Source organism: Ursus americanus, chromosome 13 (assembly GCF_024610735.1).
Source record: "Ursus americanus isolate L20-20 chromosome 13, mUrsAme1.1.p, whole genome shotgun sequence".
In the NCBI taxonomy this organism is placed as follows: domain Eukaryota; kingdom Metazoa; phylum Chordata; class Mammalia; order Carnivora; family Ursidae; genus Ursus; species Ursus americanus.
The window spans coordinates 15,748,856-15,761,678 of record NC_142139.1 but is presented as its reverse complement, the minus strand read 5'-3'; the positions used below and the strand labels follow the sequence as shown (position 1 = coordinate 15,761,678).

At 34.5% G+C, this 12,823-nt stretch overlaps 1 protein-coding gene across 9 annotated transcripts in view; it reads right to left on the bottom strand.

The window, feature by feature from the left end:
* Positions 1-12,823, bottom strand: part of BLTP1 (bridge-like lipid transfer protein family member 1) — a 194,488-nt gene that overhangs the window by 153,575 nt on the left and 28,090 nt on the right. For all 9 annotated transcript variants that reach the window (XR_015726479.1, XM_045799043.2, XM_045799042.2 and 6 more), the window contains 4 exons: positions 6,160-6,346; positions 3,226-3,307; positions 2,661-2,854; positions 267-346 (listed from right to left, as the gene is read on the bottom strand). Coding sequence is in view for 8 of the 9 variants with exons in the window: in XM_045799043.2 (XP_045654999.2) it covers positions 267-346; positions 2,661-2,854; positions 3,226-3,307; positions 6,160-6,346 (543 nt within the window). In the remaining variant the exon portion in view is untranslated. The remainder of the gene's footprint in view (positions 1-266; positions 347-2,660; positions 2,855-3,225; positions 3,308-6,159; positions 6,347-12,823) is intronic.

Sequence of the window (12,823 nt, the reverse complement as noted above, 5' to 3'; positions counted from 1 at the left end):
GTTACTTGCATTCACAATTTTTGAGGTATACTTCTGAAAATAGAATTGAACAAAAGATTCCTATATTGCTCTTTTGGTCTGAAATAGTAATATTCAATTTTTGATAAATGACACAGACATTTTTTAGGTAGGCACTCTTCAATCCACGTCTATGATTTACTGATGTTTGCTTTATCCTAACTAGGAGACTTAAAATATTATTAAATATCAACATTTCATAGAATAGAAGTGTAGCTATGAAACACACTTTCAAAGACTAATAATACCTGGCTCATCCATGTAGTAGTAGATGTCAACATCATTTGACTGCATCACCACAAACCCTTCTCCCATTAATCTTGGTGGTCTATAAAAAGGAGGGGGGATGGCAAACTAAGTACATCTCCACAATAAAAAATGTTCTGTATTCTAATTATGGTAGTAATAATTGAGAACAAAAAGAGAAAAAAAAATCTAAAGAGCAATCAAGTGTAGCATATTGAAAAGGGAAAACAAAACAACTTTTACATAGACAATGAAGTTTTGCATAGCTGTATTCTATATTAGACTAAATAATAAATTGGTACTGAAAAATTTTTAGTCAATATATTAGTTTCAAAAAAAAACGAAAAAAGAAAATTTGCTTTACATTTTTCATTTTAAGTTTTAAATGAGAGAAATCGGTTTAAAGCAAAGTTTAATTAAATACAATGGAAGAACACTGATCACTGGAATAATCATATTCTGCATTTGCAACAAAAACTTAAAAGTAAGCTTAAAATTCAACCATTTTATATTAATACTTTATAACTTAATAAGAAATATTTTATATAACTGCAAAATAAGGTTTAATCTTTCAGAAACATTAAATAAGAAAAATATTAAGTCATTTTTATTTTTAACAATTTTATATTATCTATTTCCAAGAGTATTTAGTTGATCAACTTGAAAAAATTCTGGAATGAATGTTTCTCTATAATCGCTTTCCCACAAACTATTAATCTTTACTTGCTTTGATTCAACAACTTTTCTCTTTTTCATTCATATGCCACATCTTCCTTCTATATCAAAATTAACTTCTCAATCATTAGATAATATATACAAACTCAACAATCTTTTTCTAAATATGTATTAAATGACACAGGTTAATGTCTAATATCATCATTTAATTTCCACACTTACTTTGAAGAGTGAAAAACACAATTTTACATCTTGTTATAAAAATTAATAAGAAAACACCTTTTTATCTTACTCTAGTAAATTTCACAAAGTCCAGATTTATTCAGTATTATAACTTTAACCCATAATATATAGAATGTGTGCACAGCCCACATTCTACAAGATGCTTAGCAAAGTCTGTGATTATGAAGAATGAGATGAGGTAAACCCACAGCCTCCCTGCTACTCACATAGGGAAAACTTCTCCATCATTCTAATGATGGAGAAACCTAATAAGCAAGCTAGCCAAAAGTTGGAACTAAGAAGGAATAATTATGCTTCTCATAACCTCATAAACTTTATACTGCCTGCACACAAAGATAGAAGCTGGGACAGTTTAAAACTGTATTATCCTAACTTCACCAGTTTTTCAAGAGTAATTTAGATTCAATTTTCAAGTTTAAATTAACTTAAAATGGTATTCCACTATACTGCATTTGTTTTTTGTTTGTTTGTTTTAAAGATTGTATTTATTTATTTGACAGAGAGAGAGAGAGAGCATAAGCAGGGGTAGCGGCAGGCAGAGGGAGAGGGAGAAGCAGACTCCCTGCTGAGCAGAGAGCCTGATGCGGGACTCCATCCCAGGTCTCTGCAATCATGACCTGAGTCGAAGGCAGTCGCTTTAACCGACTGAGCCACCCAGGCACCCCAATATACTGCATTTGTTGAATGTACTATTAATCCATCCCTTCTGGAAATAAAAACCCACCTATAATTTATATTTTCTAACCTACAAACATCAGGGCTTAAATGCCCAAAATAAGTTTCCTAAGTATAGTGAGAAGAAGAAAAGTGTAGAAAAATTATAGTTATAATCTTATAGGAAAATATTTAAAATTAGAGTTCATCAATGGATAATATCTCCATTTATAATTATAAAGAAAGACTACACTGTAAACTGATTTAATAGAGAAATATACCCAATTATTGCCCAACTTAGAGCAAAAAAAAAAAATAGAGATGCCAAAGATTCTGATATCTATATTAGATATAAAGAAATTGTTATTTTTATGACTTTTTTATATTATTATGTTCAGTCAGCCAACATATAGTATATCATTAGTTTCTGATGTAGTGTTCAACAATTCATTAGCTGCATATAATACCCACTGTTATCACACCATGTGCCCTCCTTAATACCCATAACCTGGTTACTCCATCCCCCCACCCCCCTCCTTTCTCTAACCCTCAGTTTGTTTCCCGGAGTCCAGAGTCTCTTATGGTTTGTCTCCCTCTCTGATTTCTTCCTGTTGGTCCACAACAGCCAAACTATGGAAGGAGCCAAGATGTCCTTCAACAGATGAATGGATAAAGAAGATGTGGTTCATACATACAATGGAATATTACTCAGCCATCAGAAAGGATGAATACCTACCATTTGCATCAACATGAATGGAACTGGAGTGGATTATGCTAAATGAAATAAGTTAATCAGATAAAGGCAATTTATAAGACTATCTTACTCATCATTTTGAAGACCAACATATCTTGGACTAGGAACAAGCATGACTCGAACATTTTCAAGCTTCCCTTTCACAATATGCATGAATTGGTCAAGATGACTAGAAGGTGGTTTTGTAGTATAAGTTAAGAAAGCATCGTCAAAGTTGATACATAGAGTTTGAGGTTGGTAATGATTTCCAAAAGCCAAACGTCCCTAAAAAATAGATAAGAGAAATTATGCTGTAATATACAGACCATATATTTTTCCTCAGTTGACCTAATAACAAACATTTTAAAGCAACAACTAAACAATTCCACTTTAGCACCATACTACCCAAATTACTCCACTGATCAATTTAGACCAGTTTTTAAAGAAATCTATGAACTTGTGAATAAGTAGTCCTTAAGACCTAATAAATGTGTGCTAAGATGGTATTGGTGTTAAAATAATTCTTTCACACTTTTATGAACTTTGGAACCAAAACAACTCTACAAAATCATTTTCTTAAGTGAAAATTTTATTTGCAAAAATAAGAGTTTCTATTATTAACCCACCAAACATTAACTACAGCAGAATTTACTTACTGTGCTCACATTGACCTTTATGACTGGAATAAGTGATCTCCATGAAGATGTGGGGTCTTGAGATTCTGTTTTTACTTTAACTCTGAGAAAAATAAAAATAAAAATAGACATATATAAGAAAAGCTTAAATAGCTGAGAATACAGTTGACTTCTTCACAATACACAGTCATACCAGCTGTAACTTTCCAAATACATCTAATGATTGCTACAGTAAACAAAATAATGACAGCATCTAACAGAATACTAATTATCTCTCAAATATCTCTTGGAATGCACTCATATATCAATTTTTAGATTGGCAAGGTATAATAACAAAATTATGTTTTTAGAGTAGTAAGTTTTAATGACAAAAGTATAAATTATGATATGCTGTCATTACATTCACAATGACACTCATTATAATGTGACATTCTATAAGACAACCTAAATTACTAAAATAACAAATGACCAAGGTACAAGTCACACTGATATTTTCTACTGTTTTAAGTACTTTTGACACCTCGGCTGATCCTCTCCTTTCCTTACCCCCATCCCATCACTTTGTGACAGAATAATTTCCTCTCAATAAAATGAAAATGATAGGCCAAGAATAAGAAAAAAGAAATTGGCTACACACAAAGTACACAAAATTTAAGATATGAAAATTTCACAGCAAATCACTAAAGATTTCAGATGAGAACTCAAAGCATATCTTTTCAATAACCCAGTAACTCCTAAATCATATTTCTGAGGCCATCTCCACTTACTAAGGTAGCCCTCAGTGCTTAAAACTAAATTTGAAACTAACCTATCTCCCCTCTAACCTGCTCTTTTTCTAAGATTCCATGAGCATGACCACTAATTAAATTAGAAACTGGATTCATTATTGACTCATCCTTCTTACTCATTCTCCACACCTAATCTATCAACTGTCTTATGGATTCATTTGCCTAAGTACATCTGGAATCCATCTACTTCTCTCCCTTTTTGTTAACCAACCCAATTGATGATCATCTCTTCCCTGAACTGTCACAACATCTTTCTTCCTTCTCAATCTGTATAACTTTTATTTCCTTTTGTCTTATTGCAATAGGTAGTACTTCTAGTACAAAGTTTAAAAGGAGTGGTGTAAGGGGACATCCTTGCTTTGTACCTGATCTTAGTGAGAAAGCTTCTAGTTTCTCACCATTTAGTATATTGTTAACTATAGGGTTTCTGTAGATATTCTTTATCAAATCAAAGAAGTTCTCCTTTATTCCTAGTTTACTGTGAGATTTTAATCATGAGTGAGTGTTGGATTTTGTCAAATACTTATTTTGAATCTACTGATATTATCATTTGGTTTTTCATTTTTAGAGTGTTAACTGATTTTTGAATGTTGAACTAGTCTTGTTTACCTAATAGTTTTTTAAGTAGATGATGAGGACATTTATTCTCAATTAAATATTTCATGGGTATTATGTCCAAGGCACTGCGCTGAGGTATTGGGGATACTGAGAATATGGCAACTGTTCTGTTTTGAGGGTATCTGTACCCTAGAATGGGAATAAGAATAGTTATAATAGGCAATTTTAGTGTAAGGAGTGTTACCTTAGGAAAAAGAATAGAATTCTGTGGGCACACACAGAAGGGTCAGGGAGACCTGAAGGGTGAATGAGTTAGGCAAAGAAGATAAGAGTCTTCCATAGAGAAGAAACATCATATACAACAGAGAAGTTGTTTACTGAGGCTAGAGTGGATTAAGGTGGGAAAGGAAGAAATAAGACTTTCTTTGTTTGCAGATGACACAATCATCTGTGTAGACAATCTGAAAGAACTGACAAAAAACTCCTGGAACCAATAAGTGATTATAACAAGGTTGCAGGATTCAAGATTAATAATACACAAAAGTCAATCACTTTCCTCTACACCAAAAATAAACAAGTGAAACTTAAAATTAAAACCACAATACCATTTACATTAGCACCACAAAAATGAAATACTTAGATAGAAATTTAGCAATATATATATAGAAGATCTACATAAGGAAAACTATAAAACTGTGATGAAAGGTATCAACCAACCAAATAAATGGAGAGATATTCCATGCCCACTGATACAAAGAGTCAACACAATCAAGATGATAGTTTTTCCTAACTCGATCTATAGATGCAATATAATCCAAACTGAAATCCCTACAAGTTGTTTTGGGAATATTGACAAATTGATTCTAAAGTATATATGGAGAAGCAAAAGACCCAGAATGGCCAACATACCGTTGAAGGAAAACAGCACAGTTAGAGGACTGACACTACCTGACTGCACGACTTACTGTAAAACTACAGTAATCAAAATAGTGCAGTACTGGTGAAAAATAGACACATAACTCAATGTAACAGAAACAATGTAGAGAGCCCAGAAACAAACAAAACAAAATCATATATTTGTATATGTATCTTAACTATGTATATATGTGTATCTATTTATGTCCATGCACTCAAAAGGAACAAACACAAATACATAACGATAGTTATCAATATGGAGGAAAGTAAGACTAGTAAGCAGAACAAGACTGCTTCTTTTTACATTATATAATTCTGTATTATTTGAATTTTTAAAGGAATTATATAATTTACGTGAATGTAAGTTTTGCTCAAACTACAAAGATTAGGCTGTATTTAGGTGAGTAGCATCAACGATATTCTAATAAAAGTAAATGTTAAATGCTGGGGATTAATAAAATTCAAGAGTGACTATGAGGGGCGCCTGGGTAGCACAGCGGTTAAGCGCCTGCCTTCGGCTCAGAGCATGATCCCAGCGTTATGGGATCGAGCCCCACATCAGGCTCTTCAGTTATGAGCCTGCTTCTTCCTCTCCCACTCCCCCTGCTTGTGTTCCCTCTCTCGCTGGCTGTCTCTATCTCTATCAAATAAATAAATAAAATCTTTAAAAAAAAAAAAAAGAGTGACTATGAACCTTTCAATTTTGGACTGGGTTCTTGTTCTTCCGTCTTCCCGTGTTTTATCATCCTCTTTCTTGGGTGGAATTATTGTTGGCTCCAAACCGAACAATTCTTGAAGACGTCCATAAAGATCCGAACGATTATAGACATGAAATTCAAAGTCATTGACTGTGATGTATAATCTGGTTTCTGCCTTTGGATCTAAAGATACCAATTACAAAAAAAAAAAAGTTTTTAGTCAACTTTTTAAAAACTTCACTCAGTTTTTAGTCAAATCTTTTCTCACAGCTAAAGTAACTCTTTTAAAACATAAATCTATGATAAAAAGAATTTCAAAAACTTAAAAATAATTTATATAATAAATATAACTTACAAATATACAAAATACATATTTTATTTTTTTTAAATTAAAAAAAATAAAACTACACAATACTAAAACCAAGATCTTAAAAACTGTAGACTTCAAACAATAATCTTCTCAAATGAAAGACATGATTACCTTAAATATAAGTAACAATAGTAATTATTAAATCTGACAACAAAATGATAGATGGGGTACTTGTTTCTATTGAGGAAAAAACCTAAGACAGAGTATCACACGTCAACCAAAGAGCGTCAGAAAAAAGGTACCATAGTGCTTTCTTTAGTGTGTTCTTTTCTTATGTTATACATGGGGGGTTTTTTGAGATGGCTTTTTTTTTTTTTTAACCTTTATTCATTTTTCTCCGTATCAAATTCAACTGAAGGACAATTAAAATTAGATATGATCGGGGCGCCTGGGTGGCACCATCGTTAAGCGTCTGCCTTCGGCTCAGGGCGTGATCCCGGCGTTATGGGATCCAGCCCCACATCAGGCTCTTCCACTATGAGCCTGCTTCTTCCTCTCCCACTCCCCCTGCTTGTGTTCCCTCTCTCGCTGGCTGTCTCTATCTCTGTCGAATAAATAAATAAAATCTTTAAAAAAAAATTAGATATGATCAGTTAGAAGGGGTTATTTTTTTAAAATGGCTATGGAGAACTGTTACTAACTTTCATTATAGTAGCTTACGTTGTGTTTAAATATGAAGTATACACCTTTAGTAATATACCAAATTACACCAAAATTAATTTGTTCTCCAGTTACTAGAAAATAAAAAAGTGTAAGAAATGTCAAACACCCTAAAAATAAATTTTAGTTTAAATGAACAAATGAAAAATACTGTCACTCATACTTCAAAAATAAACCATGGAAAATGAATCAGCAAAATTCACTTTTTATACAGTCTAATACTTTTAGTTCTACTCCAACCTAGGTTTTTTCCTCACCACTTCCTAAGATAATTAAGAAAAGAAAAAGATAAGCCTAATCCTTTAAAAAAAAAAAAATGCTTAGGAGCTGTAATTTTTCTGGTATTTTTCAAATAGCTATTGACCTATGTTCCCTCTTATTTCTTCTGATGTATCACAGGTCGAAAAACTAAAACAATCCCCTAAACTATTACAATCAAGCGTTTTGCCCCTTTTTCCTGCTGTAGGTCAAATTCTTAAAATTAAAACAAAAAGAGTAGGAAGCACTGTTTTTTAATACATTTAGAGCATTCTAAGACCTGATAGTAAAATATCATCATCCATTTTTAAGTAAGTTATCAAACTCCTTCACTCATTAGGTTTAAACCTTTCCTCAGTAATCATCCACAACCTCTTCCCAAAACGCCAGGGTCAACTATCCAGAAAATCACTCAAATATTTTCAATCTGATACATTAACAGGTATCTCACACTTGACATTTCCAACCAAACATCTGCTTTTCTCACATGACCAAACTTAATCCACAATATTCCCCATCTTATCAATAGTAAGTCAATCTTTCCAATTACTCAAGCCAAAAAAATTGACTGCTCTCTTTCGTGTCCCAGATAGTATCAGCAAATTCTGTCAGATTTCCTTTCAACATATATCCAAAATCCAACCACTTCTCACTACTCTGGCTAAAGTCACCATCAATTTACACCTGTTTTAGTACAAGAGCCTCCTAACTAGTCTCCATGCTTCTGCCCTTATTCCCCTTATGCAGGTGCTTTACATATCTTTACAAAAACCTAACTGAAATCATATTACTCTCTGTTCCCTAACTTCTTGATAGCTTCCCCTCCCACTCCGATTAACATCAAGGTCCTTTAAGCAACCTATAAAATCCTACAGGATCCATACTCTTCTCTCCAGATCTCTCCAAAAAACTGGTCTCCACTTTGGTAAACCAGGAAATGTTCTTCCCCCAGACATTTACAACTCATTTCCTTAGTTGTTTCATGTTTCTACTGAACTATCCCTGAACAATAAAACCTTTCCTGACTTCCCTATGTAAAACAGCGCCCTCCCCACAAACCAGCACTCCCTATTGTACTGAATCTGCTTTTATCTTCCTCAAGGCCATATTTTCCTCACTCATTCCTCAAGGCTATATATATTTACTTGCTCATTACCTGAATCCCTCCCAACTTGAATGAAGCAAGATCTGTAGGGAGAGACTTGTTTTATCCACTGTTGTATCCCTGGTACCTACAATTCCTAGGACAGAAGGGCTCATTTGTATGAAAGAATAAGAGCACGTTACTACAAATCATACTCTTAAGTAAAACAAAAATATCCACAAACAGATCTTAGAATTTTTGAAAACACTACATGTAGAAGCAGAAGCATAATAACTGGAAAGTGGAATATTTTTCTACCCCCTCATTGATCTATACAGGAATTAATTATTACGCAATTCTTCAAGGTCATAAATAACTCAATCAAAATTTACCTCAAAACTCATTTAGGTCATTTGTTTTCAAATTTACTTACAGAATAGTTTACCATGGTCCCTGAATACAAATGCCCTGATCATTAGGACCATGTTATAAAAGCCAGTGGGTGAGCTGCTGAAGCAGCTATGGGGAAAATTAAGAGTCTGGACTAGCCCCTAATGATGAGGGAATGGAAGGCAAGCTGAGGACAAAGCAGAAGCTGACACCCTGCAACCCTCCAGCCCCCATGGGATGTATGTGACATTCCTCAGGCACTCCTGGCTGCCCTAAAGGACAAAGAAACAGTTAACCTATAGATACCACAATCCTGCAAGACTTAAGTCTCCCTCAGTTTACAAATGTCTTAGCAGTTTACAAGAACAAAGCTATCAGTAACCTAGCTTCCAGAAGGGAATATATGCAGACACAATGAAATTTTCTTACTACCTACAGCCCATTGAGAAGTCCTTGAAACAGGCACAGTGATATTCCTCTAGGAACTCAGCTGCCTAGATGTTAACACTTTGCTAAGGGCAAAAGGCAGTCCTAGCCTGATCCCCCTCCCCTCCACCAAGATCCTGTAAGTCTACTTTAACATATAAAAATTCCTTTGGAAACTTCCTTTATCTCTAACCTCCCCCCCCCCCAAGATACATGTTGGCAATCATCCCCCAAGCATATGGCCCACCGATATACATTTGAAGGGTCTCATAACTCAGGTTTTATTAGACAGTAATAAATGACCTTTTCCCAACAACAGCTAGCCCCCTTAAGGTCCTGGAAACCTTGCTTCCAAAGTTCCTTAGAGACTTATGCTATCCCTAACCCCCTCCCAACTTGAGGGTATATAATGGGCCATTCCTCACAACCCCAGGGCAGCAGCTCTTTCTGCCCATGGGTCCTTCCCCATGCTTTAATAAACCACCATTTTGCACCAAAGACGCCTCAAGAATTCTATCTTGGCTGTCGGCTCCAGACTCCACCCCACTGAACCTCACCTATATTCCACAACCTCATCACTAATTGGATCAGCAGTGATGAATAAACAAAAAGTGACTGTATAAAACTGGAAATAGGATTCCTCTCGATTTTATCACTAACTTACTGGACACGCACAACTGATTCTCTTCTTTTAGTATAACTGTTATGATTTGAATGTGGCTACATTAACTTAATGAGGACACCAAGGCACAAAGATAAAGGTATTAATCTCTGAAAATATTTTGACAACACTGACAAACACTAAATACTCGATACTAAAATACTGGAAGATCCCCTCAACAATACCTACCCTATCTTCCCAACCTTTTTTGCATTAATATCTATTTATTGTTGCCTCCCTCACTAGAATGCAAACTCCATTAGAGAACAATTTTTCCTGCTGTGTTTACTATTATATCCTTAAAACAATGCCTGGTACAATAGGAGATGCTCAATAAATATGTTAAATCATTCAGGGGCGCCTGGGTGGCACAGCGGTTAAGCGTCTGCCTTCGGCTCAGGGCGTGATCCCGGCGTTATGGAATTGAGCCCCACATCAGGCTCCTCCGCTATGAGCCTGCTTCTTCCTCTCCCACTCCCCCTGCTTGTGTTCCCTCTCTCGCTGGCTGTCTCTATCTCTGTCAAATAAATAAATAAAATCTTAAAAAAAAAAATATGTTAAATCATTCAATAGAAATAATAAGTGGGTTTTTCAAAATAAGATTGAACATGGACATTAAGGAGGGTGCATGATGTAATGAGCATTGGGTGTTACGTAAGACTGATGAATCACTGAACTCTACCTCTGAAACTAATAACATTCCATATGTTAATTAATTGAATTTAAATTAAAAAAAGAAAAACAAAAAACAAAACAAAAATAAATAAATAAGATTGAACAAAATGAGACCACTCTTTTCCTTCCAAAAATCACTTTAGAAAAATAATAGCAAATCCACAAGCATTTTAAAAGCATTTATTGATTTCGTTTTAAAAGAGAAAGATTTAGCTGAATTCACAAAGCATTTTTTTATTTGTTCTGTTGGTTCTATTTGTTTCACCTGCATTAATACTACTATTCCAGCCAGCAAGCTATGTGCTTAAACAATAAATCAGAACTCCACACCTGGCTTATGTGGCTGTATTCTCTTCAGGGCCTTTGTCCAGGATCTTTACTGCAAATAATCCCAGCTTTCTGTGATCCCCAGGAATATTCTATATAGCAATAGCCTTTCCAGCTCCTTACCCCATCCTAACATAAACACAAAGACACAAAGTACTGGCACACTTACAATCTCACCCTCAAACAGTAAGTTCATACAGAGCCCCACATACAAAGGAACCCCACACACAATGTGCCTGTTGATCTGGAAAGCAATACTCTATTTTAAATAAATACCTCCACTGACAGATGAGCACATTCCCAAAAGACAGACACCTTTTCCAAAGACATGCATCTCCTCTTCCAAGGAATGTGAATGTACACACACACATACATGCACACAGACCTTCTTTAATTAAAAAAAAAAAGTTGGGGACTCCTGCATTAGATTCTCCACAAACTGGAGAAAAATAGTAAATAAACAGTAGTAAGACTATAAGATTGGATCCATGTGACATCATTCATTTACTAATGTGACCTAAGGCAAGTACCTTAACCGCTGTGAGCCTTATTTTTTCCATCTATAAAATGAGAATATGGGGCGCCTGGGTGGCTCCGTCAGTTAAGCTTCTGCCTTTGGCTCAGGGCATGATCCCAGGGTCCTAGGATCAAGCCCCGAGTCAGGCTCTCTGCTCACTGGGCAGCCTGCTTCTCTCTCTGCCTGCTGCTTCCCCTGCTTGTGCACACTCTCTCTCTCTGACAAATAAATAAAATCATCAAAAAAAATTTTTTTAATAAATAAATAAATAAATAAAATGAGAATATTTCTACCTACCTCTAGGATTGTCATACAAAATAAATACTAGTTCCCTAGATTTTGCAGGTCAAATTCTTACTAGTCATATAAATTGTTTTTAAAAATAATCTTTCATTTCATAATATGATACAATGTTCATAATAATAAAAGCAGCTCATCTCTACTGAACATATGCTATGTTCCAGGGACTATTCTAGGCACCTTATTCACCTAATCTCATGTAATCATCACAGCAACCCTGGAAGTTGAAGCCCAAGATTACACAACTAGAAAGTAGTAGATAAGAATACAAGGTTCTAAATACTAGGTCTTGACCACAAAATAAATTACTTACCAATTACATTAATAAATACAATGACGGTTTCAAAAAATGTTACTAATCCCTGAACACAGAAATGTATCAAGAATTCAGTTATTTCTTTGCAATTTTATGAAAAATTGGTCAATACTCAAAGCTTAAATGCAATATTTAAAACTACTAAATTCTTATAACACTAGATCTCTCAATGACATTTATTTCTCCTGTGAATTTTAAAAGCAGTTTTTAAGTTTCATTCATTCTGATGACACTGAAAGTCAAAGCAAAAAATTTAATTTATATATAATTTAAGAAAGGTATAATCAGTTGACTCTCTCTCTTTTTTTTTTTTAAGTAGTCTCCACACCCAGTGTGGAGCCCAACGTGGGGCTTGAACTCACGACCCTGAGATGGAGACCTGAGCTGAAATCAAGAGTTGGACACAACCCACTGAGCCACCCAGGTACCCCAGTTGACTCTTTCAAACCTCATCACTACATTGACATTGTTCTATCCTTGAAGGCAGAAATCTTTTTCTCATATCCTTATCATCTGATATTTACATAATGGACTCCCCAAAAATATTTGTTAATAAATACACAATTAGATAGATATAAATTATAAATATAAAAGGCTCTTCACTTAATAAGTAGTTAATTTATGGAGGAAAAAAAGGTAAATGAATGTTGTAGAAATGCTTAAGTCTCCTGAGCAA